At 47.8% G+C, this 23,956-nt stretch overlaps 3 protein-coding genes across 5 annotated transcripts in view; 2 read left to right on the forward strand and 1 right to left on the reverse strand.

Annotated features, from left to right (window-relative positions):
- Positions 1-31: 31 nt before the first annotated feature.
- On the forward strand, positions 32-2,038 carry Ics (ras suppressor protein 1). Its single transcript, XM_070666045.1, has 8 exons — positions 32-241; positions 426-476; positions 558-678; positions 756-874; positions 946-1,028; positions 1,109-1,223; positions 1,304-1,436; positions 1,592-2,038. Exons 1-8 carry the CDS (start codon positions 136-138, stop codon positions 1,683-1,685), a joined length of 822 nt encoding a protein of 273 aa, XP_070522146.1. The 5' UTR covers positions 32-135; the 3' UTR covers positions 1,686-2,038.
- A 159-nt stretch (positions 2,039-2,197) lies between these two features.
- Positions 2,198-4,117, forward strand: LOC139108032 (tubulin alpha-1 chain). The gene is made up of 5 exons (XM_070666015.1): positions 2,198-2,363; positions 2,449-2,665; positions 2,748-3,577; positions 3,661-3,824; positions 3,904-4,117. The coding sequence occupies exons 1-5, from the start codon at positions 2,361-2,363 to the stop codon at positions 4,028-4,030; spliced, it is 1,341 nt and encodes a 446-aa protein (XP_070522116.1). The 5' UTR covers positions 2,198-2,360; the 3' UTR covers positions 4,031-4,117.
- A 266-nt stretch (positions 4,118-4,383) lies between these two features.
- Positions 4,384-23,956, reverse strand: part of Neur (E3 ubiquitin-protein ligase neur) — a 42,500-nt gene continuing 22,927 nt past the window's right edge. For 2 of the 3 annotated variants that reach the window (XM_070666000.1, XM_070665997.1), the window contains exons 2-4: positions 9,933-10,099; positions 8,743-9,311; positions 4,384-8,354 (exon numbers count right to left, since the gene is read on the reverse strand). In XM_070666000.1, coding sequence (XP_070522101.1) covers positions 7,229-8,354; positions 8,743-9,311; positions 9,933-10,099 — 1,862 coding nt within the window. In that variant the 3' untranslated portion in view covers positions 4,384-7,228. Of the gene's footprint in view, positions 8,355-8,742; positions 9,312-9,932; positions 10,100-17,338; positions 18,681-23,956 lie in introns of those variants that run through there. The other variant, XM_070665998.1, reaches the window with a different exon arrangement.

Raw genomic sequence — 23,956 nt, forward strand, 5'->3', positions numbered from 1 at the left:
ACGCGTGGAAGCCGCGATTTCGAGTGGGCTCTCTGGTGTGAGTGACTGCGTGCGCAACAAATCAGACTGCTCCGGACGCTCCGGTCTGTCAGTGTTTTGTGGTGTCTTGTACAGTCTTTTATTCCTACGAAGAAGATGACGAAAGCAATGAAGGTGCTGGAGGAGGCACGGGAGATCCAGAATCCAGAGCTGGACCTCGCAGACAAGGGCATAGCATCGTTCGACTATATGCCGGGACTGCGTGAGTTTTCATCTCGAGCACGCGCGGGTGTCACCGCAAAGATCACCAAATTAGGCAACTTGTAGTTTACAGCTGGCCTCTCGCACATAGCATTATATCAGCGCGTTTGCGCACGCTGGCTTTTTAAATTTGTTTCATTACCAAACTCGAAATAAGCTTACAGAGAATTTTTCATGTGTTTCAGTGAATATGAATCATGTAACCAGGCTAACGCTAAGTCACAATAAAATTAAAGGTGAGGATATTTTTCAGCCTTATACAATTACGTTTGTTAAGTCAGTCGACGGATCCTGACGCAACTGTTTTTTTTATACAGAGGTACCACCTGGTCTTGCCAATTTAACAAACCTGGAAATACTGAATCTCTTCAATAATCACATCACTGAGCTACCCATATCCTTGTCATTGATGTCAAAGTTGAGGATTTTGAATGTAGGGTTAGTAAGTCTCTTTGTAAAGCATGCCACATGTTTTATTTTGCGACAAAACTTTATTAACATTCAAATTCCAATAGAATGAATCGGTTGGACAATCTTCCTCGTGGTTTTGGCACATTTCCAGTCCTTGAGGTGTTGGATTTGACGTATAATAATCTCAATGAAAAAAGTCTGCCCAGCAATTTCTTCATGATGGGTCAGTTATGATTATTAGATCGCCTAATGCCTTTCTTTGCAAACATTCGTAAATTAAATTAATTTTTTTAGAAACTCTAAGAGCTCTCTATCTTGCCGACAACGACTTCGTGAACCTGCCGCCTGAAATCGGCCAGTTGAAAAATCTTCAGATTGTAAGAGAACTTTATCCTTTTATAGTTTAAAAAAAAAATTATATTTTTGGCAACAAGTTATTTTAATCGTAATATTTTAGCTCGTACTGAGGGAGAACGATCTGATCGAATTGCCAAAAGAAATTGGTGAACTGACACGCCTCAGAGAGCTGCATATTCAAGGAAATCGCTTATTAGTATTGCCGCCTGAGATAGGTAGATAGAATTCAACGACACTCGTGTGTACAATCTTAGAATCAGTGGGCGGCACGTGTAAAGCACAATTTATATTGCAGGAAATCTGGATCTAGTAAGTAATAAAGCTGTATTCCGAATGGAATTCAATCCGTGGCTTACTCCGATCGGCGATCAGTTGCAAGTGGGCATATTGCACGTCATGGACTACATTCGCTCGGAAACGTATCGACTGTAAGTGCCCTTGCTTTATTAAAAATTGCTGCACAGCAATAAAAAAAAATCGTCTTGGAGAGATTAGAAAAATTTCAAATTGCCTATTACATCATATTTTATAATTGTACTTTAAATAGCTTCAGCTAGTTTAATAATTTTATCATTTCTTTCAGCGTTTACAATCGACACCAAAGAACCAAAGGTCCGCCACCTCCCATTACGAATGATAAGAGCAAAAAGATTTCACGTATAATGTGGACCAAATAATATTATTTCTGCCTAATCTCTACGGAGATTATTTTTCAAAGCCATACACTACCATTAATTATTTATTTATGCTAATAATTAACGAATTGAAGAATTAAACAGTGCCTTTTAGAAATAGAACTAATAATGACGAGAGATATGTACACGCAACGTCAGGAAAGGCGTTCGTGGTGCTGCGACGACGGCTGGCGTACGTGATCTTGGCGTGGAGTGCGTCGAATCTCACACGAAGTGCGCGCGTAGAAACGCGCTTCTTCCTCTGTACTCGGCAGCCGAAAGAGGATGAAGTCACGTACGCCAGCCGCCGTCGCAGCAAATGCCTGCGAAATATTTGCCTTTGAGTGTACATTAATATTATTGTTCTACATTTTTAATTATCTATTAATTTTATATATATATATATATATATTTATACGTGTTATTTCTTAATCAAAAAAAATAAAATAAAATATAATTTTAAATAAATCTTGTTACTGTTGCAGTGAGTACTATTTGACAGTAAAAAGCTTTTACAGCTTACTAGATTTTGACATTTATTTCTGCCGTTTCCCTAGACAACAAAAAAGAAAATCGCGAAACAAATCATCTCATCGATCTCATCAGTAATCTGTCAAACATTTTTGTTATAAATATCACTCGTTTTTCCCACTTATTACAAACTAACGAGTCTTCAAAATGGTAAATATCGTTTTATATTATGGTGTTTTAACTGTAAAAGATATAAATTGTTATAAAATATATTAATTATAATTAAATTCGACAGCGTGAAGTGTTTTCTATCCATATCGGCCAAGGCGGCGTGCAGATGGGAAACGCTTGCTGGGAGCTTTACTGTCTGGAACATGGCATACAACCCGATGGCGCACTGTCACCGCAAAATTGCACAAGGGATGAAGGCTTTCAAACCTTCTTCAGTGAAACGGGCGGAGGAAAATATGTACCTAGGGCCGTTTTTATTGATCTCGAACCAACGGTGATAGGTAAGTTTGTTTTGCGATAAGTAATGAAATAATTTCTAATAAAATAATTCTGATATGCTAACTCTTTACCGTTACCTTTTAGATGAGGTGCGTACAGGAACGTACAATCAGTTATTCCATCCCGAGCAGTTGATCTCCGGCAAAGAAGACGCCGCGAACAATTATGCGCGTGGATATTACACTTTGGGTAAGGAGATCATCGACCTCGTGCTAGACAGGATTCGCAAAATAGCAGACATGTGCGACGGTCTTCAGGGTTTCCTCATCTTTCATACATTTGGCGGTGGCACTGGATCCGGCTTTGCTAGTTTATTGATGGATCGGCTGACGGTAGACTACGCCAAAAAGGCGAAGCTGGAATTCGCCATATATCCGTCCCCACAGATTTCCACAGCAGTAGTTGAACCGTACAATGCAATCTTGACAACCCACACCACGTTGGAGAACTCCGATTGCGCCTTTCTCGTAGACAACGAGGCAATCTATGATATTTGTCGGCGTAATTTAGACATCGAACGACCGACTTATACAAACTTAAATCGGCTGATCGGCCAAATTGTCTCGTCGATCACAGCGTCCCTGAGATTCGATGGTGCTCTCAATGTTGACCTCACAGAATTCCAGACAAATCTTGTACCCTATCCTAGAATACACTTTCCCCTGGCATCGTACGCGCCTATCGTGTCCACCGAAAAGGCTTATCACGAACAGCTCAGTGTCATGGAGCTTACCTCGTCCTGCTTCGAGCCGGCTATGCAGATGGTGAAGTGTGATCCACGAAAAGGCAAATATATGGCATGCTGCTTATTATACAGAGGTGATGTAGTACCGAAAGATGTCAACGCTTCCATCGCGACCATCAAGACGAAAAGAACGATACAATTTGTCGATTGGTGCCCGACGGGCTTCAAGGTTCTTATTCTGACTACATTTTTTTTTAATAGCACGGATTTAAAAAAAAATTAGTTTTTACAATTAAATTTTGATTACACTAGGTGGGAATTAATTATCAGCCACCGACCGTAGTACCAGGTGGTGATCTGGCGAAGGTACACAGAGCTATGGCTATGTTGGCGAACACCACGGCGATCGTAGAGGCATGGGGCCGACTGAACCGCAAGTTCGATCTTATGTTTAGCAAACGAGCTTTCGTTCATTGGTAAAATTATGTTTGTTTCTCATTTACGATATAACTTGTCGATCATGATCTTATTCGCTAATTGAAACATGCTTATCAGGTACGTCGGCGAGAATATGGAAGAAAGCGAATTTCACGAAGCCAGAGAGGATCTAGCGGCGTTAGAGAAAGATTACCAAGAGGTCGCTGAAGATTCCTTGGACATGGCTGGTGAAGAAGAAGCTTAATCTCGCCTTCAGAAGACTCGTAATAATAATCACGTGCATCGAAAACGCATATATTTTAGTGGGATTAATATCTTTTTTTTCCTGATTATTTCATGCAACTTTTCTAGAATTTTTACATCGTTTTGTTGTCCTTTTGTACATATTTTATATGTATTGTTTTTATTTTAGATATAAAAGTTTTTTGCATGTTTGCAATTTCTTTTTAATAACATTAGGCAATACAGAGCGCGAGTTTCGCGCGTGTCATTTACAATACACTTAACTGAATTTTTTAATCTAAACAAAATTTTAAAGGGAATATATTTAACAGAGATTTTCGGACGGAGGGAGAGTGACGAAAAATTCCTTCTGACTTGTAGATATTATAGGCTTTTTATTGTGAGACAGCACGTGGCTGCGCGAATTATATTACATATGTATAAATTTCCGTCGGCATCTTTACATAACGGTCAGAAAAACTCTCACATTGCGCATAAAACTTATAATATCTTCTCCTCTCTCCGTTTTATATGTAGTAAAGTGTAGTGTAAAAATCGTGAAAACGTTCTGTTACTTTGTGCGTATTGCGCTAGATAAATTTAAAAGATGAAATTCCCAAGATAAAAAAGAAAAAAAAATTCTCTCGCGGGTGCTCTGAGCTTTACGAGAAATGCCGAATTAAATAATATCGTTAATCGTATCATAAAAATAAGAGCATTAGTAAATCAATGTAGAGCGATAATCGAGACGTTGCTAAGCTGACGACAGAATAATACAACTAATCACACTGATCACAACGATAACGATGACAATAATGATAAAACATTCGTCGTAATCACTATCAAATACATCTTTTACATCTCTATCCCTTTCCACCTTTCGCTCTATTATCGCTTCGTCGGCGACAATTTGGAACCGTTTTTTATCGTCGTATCATATCAATAGAATAGCAATAGTCTATTGTTATATTCTTTTAATAAAACCTTGGACGCGCCGTTCGCTGGCAGATACGCGTAATAATTTGCATCTATAAAATTTCTCGGTCTTTCTCTCTCTCTTTCCCTGTATCTATTTTTTATCTCTTCCGTTAACGTAGAGAAAAAAAGAAAAAAAGCTTCTTTCCTCATTCTTTTCATCATATTTTTTTTTGGATTGGCAGACTAAGTCCACCGCTCGCTGGACTAGAGATTTTCACTACCGCTTTATTGCGCATCCATTATCATACACATTCTTTCTCCTTCTCACTTTTCTCGCATTAGTTAACAATTAACTCTTTCAAGGGCCAACCAGTCGCCCGTTTTGGCTCGAAAATCATTTCGTCGTTTCAAGTTCATTTTTTTTTCTGGACTTAAAAACCATTTGTCTTCCTTGTTCAGAAACGTAACTTGTAAAATCAAACCACGATTCTCTGTCAGTGGATTAAACTGACGAAGACAACGTCGTTCTTGTTCTGATCAAAGATATTCAGAATGTGAACTTTGCTTCAAACAAATTCTTTTTAAGATGACAAACTTTACAGGCGCGCAATGGGTCGTAGTGAGCGCACAAAACATCTTTTTGGAAATTAATGGAGATTTTTACTTGTTCGAGGTTTAACACAATCAAGATTAGCACAATTAACGTCACTCGCGTTATCTCTTTTCCGTGACATGTTCGTAAAAAAGGTGTCGGTGTTCGCAATTAACTACCGAATCATTTTTAACTTTCGTAGCGTTTCGTGAAATTGTGTAAAGTCATTATGCGGTCCGCGTGTAAATGATATTTGTGCCACGAAACACTAGAGATTTTTAGCAAAGCGAATATTAGATTGAAACGATTGTCATTGTCGTCGCCAGGATTTGCACGCGAATGCTTGTTGGAGTGTCATTAAAGCCGGGCAAAACAGGCGGAAAACATTTAAGATCTTTGGTAAAACCCCGCCTGGCACGATCGGCGATGATCACGAACGCTCAAGCATTATCGTTCAAAGTGGAAATAATCAAAGGAGATGAATAATGTCAGACCTCGAGTCCATTACGCCTCTCGCCGTGACGAATACGACGAGGCCCTTTCGATCGGCCTTAGAAATCGGACCAAAGACGCGAATCCAAATCTAAGCGTCTGATCGGAAAGTTTGCGCTATGTAATCACACGGCCCATTAAATAATATTCGCGCTACGAGATAGTGACTATGTTAATTCACCAATCATCACTATAATCGGTAAATCATAAAGATAATAGCGATCATGGTAAACGAAGCTACTCGCGAGTAATTAAGAATAGTTACAATGAATAATTAATAATAACATAATTAATAATAGCGATAAAATATTAATGATAATAATAAAAGTAATAATAATAAAATAAAAGTTAAAGAGTGGAAGAGTAGTACGGTAGTAAGTATAGTAGCACTAATAGTAGTAGAATAGTAATAGTGATAGTTCTGATCGATAATAGTAACTGGTAATGGTATAATGACGATTATGTCGTTTGTGAAAATATCTAGGATCGATCTCTTTTGTCGATTACGCAATCGCGCAGTTCGTAGTCACTCACTCACTCACTCGTTCATAATATAGATTGGCAAACAGAATATCGATGTACAAGCAAACTCCACCAACTACAACTTTTCATCGGTTTCAACATTCTTTCTCTCGACCTTTCACTCTTTCTCTCTCTCTCTTTTTATTCGTATCCGTGGCAATTCATCTTCGCGTTCTCGCTCAATCGATAGTGGCAGTGATCGCAATTTCGAAAGCATCGTTGCTTTCTTCTTGTATGGTCCATGCATTATTATATTAATTGACAACGATGCGATCACGTTAACGCATCGCGAACTGCCTTAAATATTAATAGCGTTAAATATTCGATTCAGCGCTCTTTGTGCTTCGCAGCTCCTGAGAAGATCCCACGGGAAACGTCTCGTTCTCTAGTTTATCTACTTGTTTTACCAGCCGGAACGTGCCTCGTGTTTCATTAGAAAAAGAGATACGGCAGTGTAAAAGCGGTGGCGAATTCCGCATCGATTTTGCGTTCGTTTGTTCGTTCGTTCCGGTAGTTACGGAGACGGGCGAGAAGCGCGAGAGCGATGAAGCGCAGCGGATTCGACGCGGAAGGAAACCAAGACGACGGAAGCACGGTGATGGACGCGGTGGCGGTGGCGGTGGCGATGACGACGTTAAGAACTCGGAAGGCCTCCGAATGTTCTCTATCTCTGATTGCCTTTCTGCCCTGAACTGTTCAGGACCGATAGATACGAATGACGTCGCGAATCGGCGCCCGGCAAAGCGGGCAGTGGCCGCCACCCTTGCCACGCCACTGTTGGATCGCACAGGTATAACACATACACATGTGGCCGCACATGTATAGCACGCTGTCAATGCTGCGCTCATAACAGATGGAACATTCGCTCGGCTGACCGGCCAGCGTCGGTTGCAGGCCTTCGCTCCATTGCTGCAGATGTGACGTCGCGCGCGACGACGTCAAAGTGCCGTCCAGACTCTGGTAAGTTACCGGATCGACGTACGTCGACGAACCGGTGCTCGCCATCGTTCCTGTTAACGGCGGCGAAGACTGTCTAGAAGATCCGGGGTGCGGTACCGGTGCGGGTGCGACCGCTGCCGCCGCTGCCGCCGCCGCCGCGGAAAGATGCTGCGCTGGCGAATTTCTATGCGTCACGGAAGCGTAAATCGGCTGAGGCGTAGGTGGCGGCGGCGTTGGGTAACCGGTCTGGGGCGGGAGATTTACGACGAGAACCGTTCCGCCACCCACCGCCGGCTTGAACTGCACCATCTCGGAGAATCTGGACAACTCTGTGGCGGCGTTGCTGTGATTTGAATGTTGTTGCTGTTGTTGCTGTTGAACATTGGCAGGCGAGGGATTGCTTTGACGTTGTCGGGGTGGCGAGGTTGGTCTGCTGGCCAGCATCCTGACACGTTGAGTGCTGCCGTAAGCATCTACAAACGCCCATAGCTGGAGACTCTGATCGACGTGCATGACGACGTTGGGTGGGCCACCATTCTTGCTCATTTGCACCTCCCCGAAGTGCGTGACCGTGAAGGCGATTTCGTCCCCAGGCTGTGGGCTTGACGCTACATCTTTAGAGACTACCCAGTACTCCGGACGGTCTAACAACAGGTCGCTGTCGTCCGGCAGGTCCTCCGCCGTGAGTCGCGCCGGATCGCATGACGTCAAGCCCAAAGCGAGGGCACCGACGTACATCGGTTCCGTCGAAAGGATTTGCACGACCAATCGTTCGCCCAGCACCAACGGCCGACTCGTGAACGCGTAGCCGTGACAGAATTCCGTGTCCGTGCGCGTTGCCACGCACTGCTGATTGCTGAAGCGGATGTTCCTGCCCCGAGTACTGCGAAGAAAGAAAACGAGGAAACGATTAGCTTCGGCGGCGCTCACTCGCTTAATGACCGGGCGTCTTGGGAAACCGTGAAAAGCGAACGGCGAATTAGTTCTGAGCGGCTGAACGGCGCGGCGAATCGTCGTGCACCGGTTACGAGCAAACTCTATTGTAAATCGATGACTTTCAACTTTCGCGTTATTCTCCCGGGGAGACTATCGCGCCGAGTAACGCGAACCTCTGCTAATTTGATCGCGAGCGACTAATCAGAGAGCGCAATTGCGCAAGTGACGTTTCAAAGCGAACAAGTCGGTCAGGAAATTCTCTCCGGACAATTCAATCGCGATTGAAGCCGGCCAGGGAAGCGGATCGAACGATTCGAGGACACGCCGATACTTACGAGTGGAATGGCAGAGGTGCGAAAATGACGCCGGGAGGTTGAAACCTGAGACCCGGCAGCTCCACGTCGGGCTCGTGATGAATCGACATATTCTGCATAGACGGTACGATGATCCTCTCAACGTCCCGGCCAGCGTTGCTGGCGTCGTCCATCGCCGAATGCCTGCTGTGTTGCGCATTGTCCTCGTTGCTGTGTTCGGCGCCCCTACGTATATTGTTGAAGTGCTGGCGATTCGGGTCGACGAACTCGATCGCGGTGCTGTTGCCGTAGACGTCGATGATCGCCCAGAGTGGGCCCCGGGTCTCGACGCCGCTGAAGAAGAGACCCTTCTCTTCGCCGTTGACCCCGAAGTGTACATCCCCGGCGGACGTGACATAGTAGAAGAGCACCGTGTCTCTTTCCGCGAACCTCTCGGCGAGCGCCTTCGCCCAGTAGCCCGGTTTGTTCGTTAAGTCCGGGCACGCGTACCTCGGCAATCCGCTCCGCAGATTAATCGGGTCGTTGCTGGTGAACCCGAATCGGATCACGCCGCTCCAGTTGTCAGAGATCTCCAGGAACTTGACGCAAACCTGCAGAGTCACAAAAAACGATGTAGAAGAGCTCGATTCGTAATTCACGCGAGAAAAAAAAAAAAAAAAGTTATCTTGCGAAATAAATGGCAGAAGCGACACCAGGGCGAGCCTAAAATGGACCTTCACTCGAGGCGTCTTCGGAAATTAATTGCGCCTTATTACCGCCTATCCCACGCCATAATAATTTTACTCTTGGACACGTTTAGAAATCGAAAAACACCGCTTAGAATCTCGGCGCCGACGCCCACTTGGTCTCGCGCGATCGACCGGTCTCCTCGCGTCCGTCAGATCGCGCAATGAGCCTCGGAAGACCGGGGCGATCCCACTGAAAATTGTTTCAAGCCGTTCGCCGCGATTATGCGATTCGCTCGCGTTACCTCGCTACGGGCGGACACGCGAGATAACCCGGGCATCGCCGGCGGGGTACTCGCAGCATCACAGCCTGGACGTTCGCGATACGCAGAGCAACGGCCTACGCAAAAAGCCCGGCCGCGTCGGTCCGCTTTAATATGTCCGAGGAATGCGAGCGGCGATTTCTCGAGCGTGACGGTGAGAGTTTCCCACAATCGGGCGCCGGTATGGATCTGAGATCGACGATCGAAGAGGGCAATATCTCACCTTCTCGCCCACTCGCACGGGTCTGGCGCTGAAGGTGACACCCTTGCAAAAGCTCTCGTGCCTTCGGGCGATCGTGCCGCCGTTGCACAGCCGGATATTGTCACCGTGCACGTGGTGAAACGTCAGCGGTGGCAGATTGTTGGTACCCGCGTTTGAGGACCTGGGCGCTGAAACAAAAAACAATAATCGTTAATTCTCAATCGACGTTGTCTTGATTAATTTCTTTTTTTTAATTAATTCTTTATCTTTCAACGTCTTCCGACCGCATTTTCCACCTGTACGTTATCTCAGAACCGCGTCGCGCACCTCGAATCGATTAATTCACTTGTTTCGCAGGTGCGCCGTTTCGCAATCGATATTAATAATATCGGTGGAATGCCGAAGAAAGAATATGTAAAAATTATATATGCTTATTCATGCACGTTGCGCAAATATTTATTTACGTGCGCGCGTGAACAAAAAGATATTTATAGCTATTTATAATAAATACTTGCTGGCGCAACACGCATAAATAATATTTTTTTTTTTTTAACGACGAGGCCGCGATTATAAGAAGTGGAGAAGATCTGCCGCGAGATCGATACATTTAATTCACTTTTGACACATTAAATGTTTGCAGAAACGCCTACGGATTAGAATTCGTAATTAAGATCAACATAAAAATGAGATTGGAGACGAGGTTTGATTTATGTTTATCTAAGAATGATGAATGATCTTTTTAATTGCGACGTAAGAACTTGTCGTCGCGCTGTCCAAGGATCGCCTCGACCTTTCCGATTGTCTCACTGACGCGTAGGCGAAGCCGCCGGGATTTCTCTTTTTCTCGATCGGCGCCGATCGAGGGGGGAAACCTTATAGCTGCGCGTTCGCCGGAAGAAAATAGGTCGTCGGACGTTTCCAGGCCGCTCGGGATACTACGGAAAATGCTACTCGAGGTGAGGTAGCCACTTTCGAGAACGGGGAACAAAGGGGCCCTTCAGCCGCGGCGCAAAGGAGAGGTTGGGCGAGGAAATTCGATCGGGGAAACTCGAATGCGAAAGCACCTCTCGTCGCGGCCCGTCGAGCGTTTCCACTCCGGTATTTCATGACGCAATGCTCGCCGATCCGGAAGGTGGAATCGAGTCGGGCGGCTGATAAGGCCCGGCGCTTTGTTTCGAAACGATCAGTCATTTAGTTTTTATAATTCACACAAAGACCCGCGGAAAAGTGAAGTCGAGTATCGGAAGCTTCCTCGTCACTGATACAAGTTTTTTTTTTTTTTTTTTTTTTTTACGAACACTTAGACCGGTTCACTTTTTCACGCGGGTACCACACGCGGCCCGGTAATGTTCGTTAACAAAATTGTTTATTAATAAATTTCGACCAACTCTTGGGGTCTTTGTTCTTTGGTTCGAAAGTAAGCCAGGAGTGCCGCGCTGAAGCGACCGGCGTTCGCGAGAGCTACGTTCTCACTGACTATCGATATGCCGAGGCGCGTAGCCGATATTCTACGTGCGCCGGAAACCGCACGTTTCGCACCGGAAGCGGCCCCCGAGTGCGGAGACGCCGCGTATTGAAGTGCACCGGGCGATCCGCTTTCTCCGCGAAACGAATGCGGCCCGGAAACCCCCGTTATGACGCACCGGGGAAGGAGTTAATTTACATCTCGGCGAACTTGCGATGCTTCCTCTCGGTGAATAAAGAAATAAAAATGCGGAAGAGGAAGTGCGGTCTGCTCCGGAATACCGGCGGGTCAGCAACAATGTAACCAACTCCGGTTGTTAACCAATCGCAGAAGAAACATTTCGCTGGAGAAAGAAACTGAAGCCTAAGCTAAAATTGTGAAACAATAATTAAATAAAAAAAATTAATAAAAAAAGACTACTGCTTATGTTTCCCAGCTATTGGATAGCTACAAATTATAAGTATTAACGGCGATTAATTAGATAACGGACTGAGAGCGCGTGGTAGCGGTCTTCGTCACCGGAACCGACCGCATGAATGCAGGTCTGCGGTAAAGTATCGCGAACCGTTCGGTTTCTCACGCTCCAAGTAAAGCGAGCGCATTAAGAAACGCGTTTGCGCTAATTGTAAATTCTAATTTGTTCCCTTCCCTCGACAGAGGAAAGGGAGAGAGACACAGGCGCTTTTCTTTTTCCCTTGCTTGGAACCGTTACCACGCGGTGCAATTATGTAAAAAGTAAGCGCATTTTCCAGGATTTCACGGGAGCCAAAGTGATTGCGAGACAGCGAGGTCGCAATGATCCGCGCGAGCCGGACACGATTGCGTGCCTGAAGCATCGAGTCCCCCTCGTTCCGCTCGTTTCCTCGCGTGCCTTTCGGCCAAAAGGAGTTTGCCCACCGTGAGGCAAGATTACGAAATCCGGGGTCGCCCGGATAGAGTTTGTTCCTGGAACCAGCGTATCATCCTGTTGATCAATGCCGCAAACGCGCTTTATTACGTCGTCGCATAAACTAATAAAAAAAAAAAAAAAAAAAAAAAAGAGCCGGAATATATAAGCCGAGCGATAATGAAAGGGACATATACGGTGCCGATGGACAAATGTCTATTTTGTTTCCCAAATCGGCTTCCGAGATTTTATTACGCAATGAGGAAGCAGATTTTTTTTTTCTCTCATTTTTTTTTGTCGTTAAAATTTCTGACCTATAGATATTATGTATTTTTTTTTTTTTTTACGTTGCTGTTGAAGATTTAATTTTCACATTAGAAGACCGCAATTTTTATCCGCGGGAAAGCAAGTACGACAAAGGTTTAGTCACGGCGGGAACGTGAATCGCCGACGCATCTTCATCGGTCGCTTAGAAACGTCCGGCCGATTCACCGTGAGAAATGTTATGATGTATACCGTTGCATCTCGCGTATACTTGCCGGCCCCGGCGTAACCAAGCCGTGGCTCTATTTACCCCTCGCGATGGACCGTTTATTCGCCACCACCGCAGGATCTAGCCGCAGGATCGTTTCGCGGACAGAACGTCTGGGCTTGCATGGCGCGTCCTTGCGAGACGACCAGCCCCTCGTAAAGATTTAAAGAGATTGCCTTTCGTTAATTTCGATTCCGCGAGGTCGACTTTTCCGGGGCGCCGTACACGAGATTTCGCGAGCCTCCGGCGAAAGGTCAACGACGTCCGAGAACTAACGCGGACTGCCTTCAATGGCTGGAGATCAATCGCGGCCGCGAAATACGGCGCACCGCCTGTGAACAGTTATGCGAACATTTGCTGAGTAATCGCCGATTCAACCGTCCTGGCCGTCATTAGGCACGACGCACCAAGTCTTCCTTTATTTTTTATTTTCTTCTCCCGAGGCCCGATCGATCGTCGCCAACGTAAATCGCGCCAAGTCAGCGAGAATTTCTCCCGCCGGTAGTAATTGGTCTATGCCCGCGCCTATGCCGCCGTTCGCCAGCGCATCTCGTGGGAAACCCGTGGCACACATTCGCGCGGAAGTGCCCCACGTAGACTACGAGACTCGCGGCGAATCTCGGCGCGACGCGATGAGTCGCCGCGATGCTGCATCTCCGAGCTTAATTAACATCTCGTCTCTAGCCCGGCCAAGGCGGCGAAATTACCCTGGCGAAGGTGGAGCGCGAGGAAACCGGGGACAACGGTAGACAGGTCGGCCTCGGGTTTCACGAAGGAACGGTCGTTTAGATGACGACGCGTTAATTAACCGCGAGACGCAGAATTAAACTGGCTCAGCGCGATTATTTCCGCTCGATCGGCTACCTTTATTACTTTGTTCCACGCGCGACCAGCACCGGTGAACTTGCGTCATTTCTATTTTAAATATAATGTCCCCCCTGCTACACTCTGCGGGGAGAGACGATGGCATTTCAGAGAATTTCAAGACGCGCTCGTTATCGAAATAATTCCGAGCGGCGTTATCGTATCGAGGTGAAAGTAACCGGCGCGAGAGAACAGAGCGCGAGATAACGGCGATGTGAACGCCGTGCACTTTAAATGATGTAAATAAACGGAGCCTTGACCGAGCTTCGTCCACCCTCCCTTCGGGCTCATTCATCGAACGCATTCTATTTCTGTATCGAGCGCTATCAGTCGCGCAAGAACGCGGATGCACGCGCGCCGCGCGGTCTGATAAGCCGTCATAATCGGACGCGTCTCGGCTGCACCTCGGGGCTTCGCTCAGGTTCGATGAACCCCGCGGGTTCGCAAAACGACGACCTCCGCGGGCTTCGATTGACTCAACGAGAACGAGGAACTCACGACGAGGCCCTTCAAGCTCTTCGGCATCGCGACTCGTCTCGAGATAATGACGTTCGTCAAATTCTCACGTAGCAACGTGCAATCGATATCAATTATCGGTAATAAAATATAATTAATAACCTTATTAAGGCTTCCTCTCGGTGCTCGGGGTAGGCACGTTGCGAATCGGATACCTTCCCGTGATTATTCACTTCGGAAGAATCAACGAGGGGAAAAGAAGAAAAGCCGAAGAAAGGAAGGAAGGAAGGAGAGACGCGCAACAGGCTGGCGGTGGTCGGCTCGCGTGAGCCTGTTACCTATCTTAAGGACGAGAGCTCGAGCCAGAGGTTACGGACCGCTCCGATAAGGCACTCGAGGTACTGTTAAGCGGCACGCCGGCGAGGCCTCGGTGGTAATTTTCTCCGCGCGCGCTCTCGCTAGAGCCTCGTGGCAGGAGGGGCCTTGTTCCCACGCCCGACGCCGTGATCTTTGGCGAGCTACCTAGTCCTAGGAGGCGATCTCCCTCTCTCTTTCCCCACGGAGGAGCTCCGCGTCCTTTCCCCTATCGGTCCCACTCCTTACCCTCTTCCTCTCTCTTTTCAATCCTGTCCGTCTTTCTCTTTTCTCTCTTCGCAAGTTCTTTTTGTTTTACCCTCAGCCATCGCATGCGTTACGTAAGATGGTAATGTGCGAGTCTCCCGTCATGCTGAAATAATAATAACGCGTACGCAGCCCGAGGCGCGAACGAGAGACAGCGAAGGTGGAGGAGAGACGCGGGACGAGACGGAAAAGTGGCCGTCCACGCGGAGAAGGTAGCTCCTCTGGATAGCGCGCATGGTTAACGTATATAATTACGAGAGAACGTCTCGCGTGCGCGCGGTAAACAATCGGTGCATTAAGCTACCATCTACGCGGTCGGGAATCGCGATTAGGATAGGTAACGGGTCGGCCGAGGGTCGTCGAACCCGACTACGAGGCTTCTCCCCTCTGATTGCCGCGATCGTGATTTACGCCGCGAGACAAGATGATAAGGGTCTATCATGTAGATCGCGATAAGAATTACGCGATGACGTTACGCGGCATGTTCGCGCGAATCACCTCGATGTGGCACACACAGCTCGGCGTTCTATCCGATGAGATTCCTTCGCAATTAACGCGCCAAGTATCTCGCTGCCATTTGCCTAGACCGTTCTCGTAATAAAATGCCGGTGGAATGGGCGCGCGTCGTTCTCTCATATGCCGCGTGGAATTGGGCCCGCGCCGCAGACGGAATGACAAAGATCAGGCTTCCAGGAAGAAAACACGATCCGGTGTATATGCTGGGCGCGCACCGCTCGCGATGAAAGAGCGCCCGAGATCTTTATCTAAGCCAGATAGAGAGGAGAAAGAGCTCTCCCTCGGCGCAGCACCGATGACCCGCTTTTCGACGACCTGCGAACGTCCACGGTCGATCCGTCCCGGCGCTATCAATCCACGGCGTTACTCGGCTGAAACGTGCACGCCTTTCGATCCGCGGACGTCGTCGGCGAATTTTGCGGAAGCGGGAGGTCCAGGCCGGACAAAGCCGTTTTGGCGCACAAACGCGGCGCGGAATACACTAAGCTTCTTAGACTCGGGGGTGTAGCTAAACCCCACGGCGACAAGTGTATATTCCCATCGCGGTGCTTTTAACGCGACCACCACGGCCCATCTACGAACAATCGGATTAACGAAGTTAAACGAGAGGGTGGCCACAAGATCCAGCATCCCTCGTTCATCCCTTGACGCGCGCGGGGTTGTTGCATCGCATCTGTCGGGCTTCGCACGCGCGAGATCGCCGCGAGTGACTCGCTCGCGGGGGTGGCCGAAGAAAGGGAAAACGACGGAAGCTGGGACCGGTTACTATTCTCGTCCCTCTTCCCCCACCCCCTCGGTAGACATCGAGGATTAACGGTCTCAGCCACGCTCGAGCTGTTTTACATGAGCGATCACGGGGGAGTCGCTGCAACCTCCGATTTCGCGGTGACGCAACTTCTGGAATTTTTGTCGATTTAAACGAGACGAGAGAATACAATTTTAAACAATATTTAAATATTAATCCGCGCAACAGTCTTAAACGAAACAGAAGCCTTCCACAGCGATACGATCCGAGGCGTCCCGTGCGGGCTTAATGCGGGAATCAACAAGATCCAATTTAGATGCACCGCGAAATAGTACGGTAGGTACGGTAAGCCGGCGATTTATGAGCGAGGCGAGGTCGACCAGCGATCGGGAAAAACATCGGGACGAACGCTCGATGAGCAACGAAAGTAGAGAAACAAGTGCGCTGGATAATTCTAGGGTTGCGTTGAAGCAACGGCCGTTGACTCGCTTTTAATTAGATAGAAAGTCCGCGGGAGTATATGGCATCACGATTGTAATTGCGCTTAACGGTTTTGGGCGTGCTTGCGAAATAATCGCGCGGTGAAGTCGCTTGGAAGGCACCGGTTGTCGCCGGATACCGTCGCGATCCATAGAGGCTGAAAATTACGTCTCTCGCGCTAATACACGACCGCCGTATTATATCATCGGGTCCGCGAACGGTTCGCGCAGCATCCATGACTCACGAAGGCGCGGGAACGCGCTAATGAAATTCCGCTTCCCCGCGCGACAAAGAAGCGCGTGTGTCGCGTTCGTTGTTAACCAGAATCGTGCTCTGCACGCTAATTTCGAGCACAAACCGGCCGGAGAAGCGGTCGAGTGAATAGGCCGAGGAAACAGTCACATAACCGTTGACGCAAGCCTTTCGAAGAGTTGCCGGAGACCGGTCAGTGGAAATGATTCACTCTCGGCGTGCGGTCGGCATACTTGAGTCTGCCTTGATAATTATGAAGATAATCATTTACAGTTTTGCCAATGTAGATAATTTGTTTAATTTTTTTTTTTTTTTTTTTTTTTTTTTTTTTTTTTGGTCTCTTTAATTCTTTTATTAAATGTAAATTTATTTACGCGTTGTGTTTAACTTTTTTAAAGCACGTCGAGGTAGCATATTTATGTCTTAAGTGTCTAAATAATTTGACCAGTGGCCGAGTATTTGTTGCGAGTAACAATGGGAGGTTTCTCGGTTTCGTATGAAGTGCTCCAGCGGCGCGGAAGCAGCTGATTCTTAGCAGGGGAGTTCGGAGGGTAGATCGCGATTTTGGGAAAATAGCCGTGAAGGGAAACGAATGCGTTTTTGTACTCACCGAGAACGTGCGCCGAGAGGCGCAATCGTGCTACTCTGGCGGCTCTATTGACTGTCAATGGTCGCCTCGGTCGTTGACAAGACAAAGACATCTCGATTTTAGAGCAGGACAAAGACATCATGGATCTTAGGAGGCGAAATAATGGCAATTTTCAAGGACAATCACGAATTTTTTTTCCGCTCGTAAAATTTTGCACGGAAAAATAAATTTATTTCAAGCGGAAAAGTTCTTGAATACCAACCAGAAGAAAGGAGAAAGAAATCTGAAGTTAATTATTGACGATCAAAAAAATTTTAAAGTTAAAGAAACTGAATTGCATTAAATATGTAATAATATAATAAAAAAATTAAATAATAAAAAAGGAATAAACCGCGTACAAGTTCTAATCAATTTTTTGTTCGCGATTTCAGTAATAGAATCGCGAAGAAAACGTTAGAACTGACCCGACGCCAGTTCGAAACAAAGACTAATCGGCGAGTACTCACTCTCGGATTGAGAACAGTTAGATAATTGATTGATTCTCAGCGTAGGATCCTCATCAACGCCAGCTCCAAGTCCGACAAAGGAAGCCCGTGGACAAGAAGGGGGAGGGGGCAGTTGAATGGGGGGGAAGGTTGAAGGAAGAGGGATGGAAAGATGGCACACACGCGCGTGTTCTTCTCACATTGTCTTCCGGATCTCACCCTCCCGATTTTCCGGATCGGAAGGAAAACGGCGAACGGAACGAAGGTACCGGAGGTACAGTGAATGGAAAACACAAGAGTGGATTTACAAGCCGGGAGAGTTGCCGGGAAAAGGCGGGCAGCCCGAGCCACGCCGCTACAACGACTGGCCTGCAGAGGCAAACTCCCCATCTGCTACGTTGGTTGCTGCCCCGACCAACTCCCCGCTGTCATTACGCGTGTCTGTGTGGCACGTCAATACACGGGCACCCGTAGCACATACACGTCCACGTCGAGCAAGCTGTGCGTGGCGGTCGAGCATTCGAACGGAAAGGAGGATATATCTCGAGGATCTTGCCTCGCGAACGATAAGGCGCGGCCTTATCTGCCGATATTAGCGAAAGGCGCGGCGTATAATGATAACATAGCTTTATGCTCTGAAGCGGTTAAATTTTAGTGCTAACACACAAAAACGCGACCTAACCGATGACAACACGTCGACGACCTACCTGGCGTATTTTTTAAATAATGAGTTCAACAAACTCCCACGACAATCAATAATATTATCTTTAAGACAGAAATAAAAACTTGCCTTTGCCTTCTCTCTCTCTTTTTTTTTTTTTTTTTTTTTTTTTTCTCTCTCGTATTTCTTGTTTGCACTCTAAGTAATTAATTGTCAAGATGATATAGCGCAAGATAAAATAAAAAATGAGCTTTCTTTTCGGAGGCTGTTAAGATCGACGCAGAGCGCGGGCGTTCGCTTGCAATGATTTTAAATTCACATCGAGTGTTAAAATACGCGAGTTCAACCCTCGTAATGGTCAAAGGGCGACGCGCGGCGCGCGCGCGCGGACGTCGCTTGTGTGTGTCGCAGCTGCAGCTGCTCGCGGGAGCGGAACACACGGCTTTTGGGGATGGCGATGCATGCCGTAGCAACGGTTGCGCACCACCTGGCCCGACGAAAGCCAGCCAGCCAGCCAGCATTGGCGTAGCTCTCTCCCTCTCTTCGTTTTCGACCAAAGGGCGAAATCTAAAAGAAGATCGACGAGAAGGGAGAGGCACAAAAGGACCCTTAAGCTTTTTGGGCATTCCGGCACCCTCCGAGGCCCTGAAAACCGATCGATGATCCTGAGAAGCTGTACCCCGGTCTTGTGCACGTCGCACATTAAGAACGCGCCGGGGGAAACTGCGACCTATATACTTTCATAAGAAAACAGTCCAGGAGCGAGCTTGCGCCGTGAGAAGTAGCCGGATGAATGAAAGATTCCGCGCTTCATGGCTCGGCGATCTTCACGGAACATTAGCATACTTGATCGGGGCTGCCGTTCGATCGAGGGGCGATTCGAAACGGCGTGTCAAATGTTACGAAATAATATGTATTTGCGCGTCCGAGGTGTCGTTTATTGTTTAAAGGTGTAAATTACGTTCATTGGGGTGAATCGATAATCACGGAGCGACCGAGAGAGCGGCGGGATGAAAGGCGGGGTTCGACTCGCGGCGAGAAAGTTCAGCGCGATTTCGGACGCGAAGAAATATGAAGCCGCGGCTCGAGTCCGGCTGCGCGAATCAGCTGGGGCTAACGGGCCGCCCGTCTCTTCCATTAATTTTTTTTTTCTTTTTTTTTTTTCTTCTTTCGTACAGGGTTTTCATAGGGATGCGGGGGTGGTTCCGCGACGCAGAGTACCCCCACCGCGCCGGCCACTGTCACCACCATACTCGCCCATGGGGTTTGCGCGTGATATCGCAATAGAAGCTCTATCGATCCCGACCCCCGACACGGGCCGGACTGGCCGTTGTCAGGCGGCTGATAGCGATATGCAAAGCTCGGCGCGCGTGCTATATAGGTACGCCACTCCGAGAGTAAAAGCACCGAGTGATTTCGAAGCGAGCCCGAGAGAGCCCCTAAATATACGACTCGCTCTTTTCGGCGCCGCGAGAAAATAAAGAATCGTGCGTTGCGTTACACCGCGGTGAGAATAGACCCCGATAGAAAACCGAGCCCTTAATCGCGTAACGCTCTTACGGCGATAAGTTTCACGGTCCATCTGCCCCTAATATCCCGGAGGGAAGCCACCGGATCGTTGTCGACTTCCCCTCGCGCCTTTCCTGCTTCCTTCCTGCACGGCTCGAGACTGTCTTTCAAAAAAAAAAAAGAAGGAAAAAAAAAAGAAATAAAAAAAGTACCTACACGATATTCAACGAAGGCCCGTGGGAATCCACGTGCGAATTCCTTAACGTCTTGCGGATCTCGCGGCAACGACGAGTGTTACGCCAATTTCAAAATTGCGCGAGAAAAGGCGTGACTGACCGAAGGAGTTAAAAGCAAGCAACAGCCTTCAGCTCATCTGGTGGCTGGTGAGTCTGGCGGACTTTCTCAATTTATACGACGGGTCGACGGATCCATCGCGACTCTCGACCAGTAGTGAATGAAGCGGAAAACACCCTCGCACCGTTCCCCGCTCTCCTTCTAGTCCGAGAAACGACTTTTCCGCGCTCTAAATCACGATTAGAAGAGAGCGAGAGGTACCAGTCGACGCGAAATATTATTACGAGCCCCGTTCCGCCGGCCGATTATTACCGGCGCGGGATATCGACGGGGTATTACCGGTGAAATCCAAGCTAATAATTTCATACATACGAGGAGAAAATCGACGGGTTTCTCCGCGGAATTGAGACAATGCCCGGAGGGCGAGCAGAAGGAACGGCGCGTGGGAGAAGCTCGTTAGAGCGCCGATCAACGTCGTCGCCTCCGGGAATTTCGCTCGCGTTAAATTAGATGTGAATTAGCGATGCGCTGCACGGTGATCCCCTGCTCCGCAGCTCCCGATTACTTTCGCAGACGCGTGAAACCGTAATTTCAATTTTACCAGGCCGCGAAACCGTCGGCTACTTCCGATCGCCTTTCGCAGCTTGCAGCGATCGCGCAGGTGTTTCCGAAAAGACGAGCTTGACGGCGGAACGGCGACGCGTCAAAGTTTATCGGGTCGATTTGCGCGCGTTAACGAACGTCATCGCGAGATTTTCGACGGCGAAATTTTCGCAGATTACCCTGTAAATCACGGCGGAAAAAGCGAGTAAAAGTTGGCCGGGGCTTTACGGCCGATAAACGTCGGCCGTTTCCATCGTCGGCGAGCCGCCAGTTTACATGTCGGCGGTTCCGTTTATCGCGTAAAGCCGCCGTTTTCGCGGGATCGCGGCACGTAGGTGGCCCTTTCGAGGAAGCCGATTCGCGGACGAATAAATCGTCGTTCGTTATCCGTTGGCTGGATTACAGTTAAAGAATCGACGAGACTGGTTCCCCGCTTACTCGAGAGCGCGCGCTTCGACGGCGATTAAAACTTGACGAGAAATTCCCTCGTCTCGCGACTAATTGAATTCAATCGCGGGGAGGGTCAACCGCGAACTTCCTGCGATTAGGTCGATTTCGTACGGAGCGTCGTGGGCGGATGCTGGGTGGCGTGGAGAACGAGAGGCGGCTGGTTCCCCGACGACGGTCACGTCGCCGGGATGAACTCTGACACTCGGCAATTAAATCATCTCATTTGTTCATACATTGGGCTCGTCGAGGCGCCATACCGCGCGAATGGCGCGTAGGCCGGCGGATTTTTCACCGCGGCCCTTTTTCTTTCTCTGTTTTTTTTTCCTTTCTTTTTATCATTTTTATTTTTACTCAACAATTCCCGGTGCACTTTGCTCGTGGGCGGTAAGGCTGCCTTTATCGTAATCAGCGGAAAATTGCGAGTTCCGGTGATTACGGACAAGTGGAAAAAACGCAAAAGTTTCATAGCGAGCGGTACTTCTGCCTCGTTGTCACGCGCGTTTCTGAATGACCATTCATATGATAATGATCCCACGATCGATGCGCGATTATCCGTTCTTCAAGAACACCTCGCTTTCATCTAGAATCTAGATCGTAATACGAGAAGTTTCACGTCGAGGGGTTTGACGATTTGCAAGATAAAAAAAAAAAGAAAAAAAAAAATTTCAATAATAATTGCCGAGGAAAGTTCTTATTTTATTTTTATCGATTTATCGTGAGCCGGAGCGTTGTAATAAAGTAGATTCGAATTAAAAAGCATCTCGTGCATTCTGCGGTATTATCGTCATTGAAATTGCATTGAAGTCCTCGAGGTAGCTCGAGGGTACGAAGGGCGACGATGTGGTCTCGCAACATTTGTTCCATTAAAGTCTAGAGGCGGCTCTCGACTCCCAGGAGTAATATGTGTATTGCGAGCGAAGAGCTCTAGGGGCTTCTCTCTCTGTCTCTCTTTCTCTTGTCTTTTAAAAAAGTCAGTCTCGAACAGAGGGTCGAGAAAAGTATGATCAAGCTCGTAATTTCGATTTAAAACGAAAATAGAAAATATTAAAAAAAAAAAGTTAAATTATCACGTTAAAAATATTAGCAAACTAAAAATAAACTGATAGCCGGAGTGCTTAAAATTAACCGCAAACGTTTCGCAGAGCGACATTTATTTCTGCGCCTTTTGCCCTTATCTTCCGAAGTCAAAGTTTCCCTCTGGAACTCGTTACGAGTCTATTTTTAGCTACCCTCCGAGAGCAGCCGGTGTCGCTTCCAAGACAATTCCAGGCCGCGGGGTTCGTTTATGTGGCGATTAGAGAAGTATCGAGTACGTGCCGATCGCGTATCTCGGAAGAGATGCAAAAGAAGCCCCAGAAGCTGCGCCGTCAGACAAATTGAGAAATGGCCGCGCGTTGTCTCGCCGTTAAAGCACCATTAAAAGCGCGGCGAATGCACTTGGGCGCAGTAGAGCATCTCGGCGGCGGGAAGGAAAGCTTTAAAAAAAAAATAAAAAAAAGGCAGCCCCGATAAATCTCGGGCGAAGGGAGCCGTATTAGCCCCCGGCATATTCAGGATCACGCGAAGGAGAACACGTCGTTAGGACGTCTCGCTGCGTAGTTAGGAGATTTATGCATAGAATATGCGCGGAGATCGTGCCGACAATTCGCCCTCATCGCCGCGCTGCTCTACCTCTGATAATTTGCGTCGAATAAACCTCGAGCATTACGCGATTTCAGCGGAACGTTTTGATTCCGCTTTAAGTCTGCCTCGCGGAAAAATTCGTTCTACAAGTTAATTAATAAAAAGAAAAGGGACCGTGAAAACCTGAAGCGGGACGGTATATTAACGTGTAATTAACTCGTTATCTCGCGATTCGACTGAACTCAAATTCCGACTTTCTGCTAGTCGGATATTTTTTTTTTTCTTCCGCTTTTTTACATTTTTTATTTATTGAAATTTATCTCGCTTATCACTCGAGAGCCCATTACGTTGGCTCGCAACGGCAGCCTCGTGCTTGGCAAATGAGCCTTCTCCGAGTCACTCGCGATAACTTTTCTCCCTCGTGCCTCCCTGGAGCGCGTCTTCTGGAAACACTTGGACCGACGACAGACGTTTGGCAGTCACTCCGTTTCTTTCCGACCCGGCTCGCGGCAGGGAAATCGGGTAGGAGTTCTCGACGGTGCTTCCATTTGTAAACAGAGCCGGCTCCGCCGTGGCTAAAAGGGACCCCGGTCTCACGTGCGCAACAGACGAAACATATACATAAGTCTGAGCCCTCGTGCGATTAATTCGAGCGCGGAGAGACGGGCCGGCGCGATAACGCGGACAGGCCAATCCGTCGGCGGTGCGCGAGAGCTCGCGGAATTGCGTAAATATTCGAAAAAATACTTGGCAATTGCGTCACGCCAGGCCACGTAAGGCGAGACGAATGCGGGCTCAGAACGAATCGCGTCACGGCAGGGTGGCCTTACGAATTTCCACGCGGCCGAGCTATAGGCGCACGGGCCTAGCTTATACGAGGCCGTTTCCGGTGCACGCGCTGCGTTCCCCGCGTGGGGTGTTCACGCACCTTGCTTCCGCGAAGGTCCACTTTCCATGTCCGTGTCGCGAGATTACGATCTTCTTCGCGGAGCGGACCTCGCGCAGAAAACGACG

This window comes from Cardiocondyla obscurior, linkage group LG14 (assembly GCF_019399895.1).
Source record: "Cardiocondyla obscurior isolate alpha-2009 linkage group LG14, Cobs3.1, whole genome shotgun sequence".
Classification (NCBI taxonomy): domain Eukaryota; kingdom Metazoa; phylum Arthropoda; class Insecta; order Hymenoptera; family Formicidae; genus Cardiocondyla; species Cardiocondyla obscurior.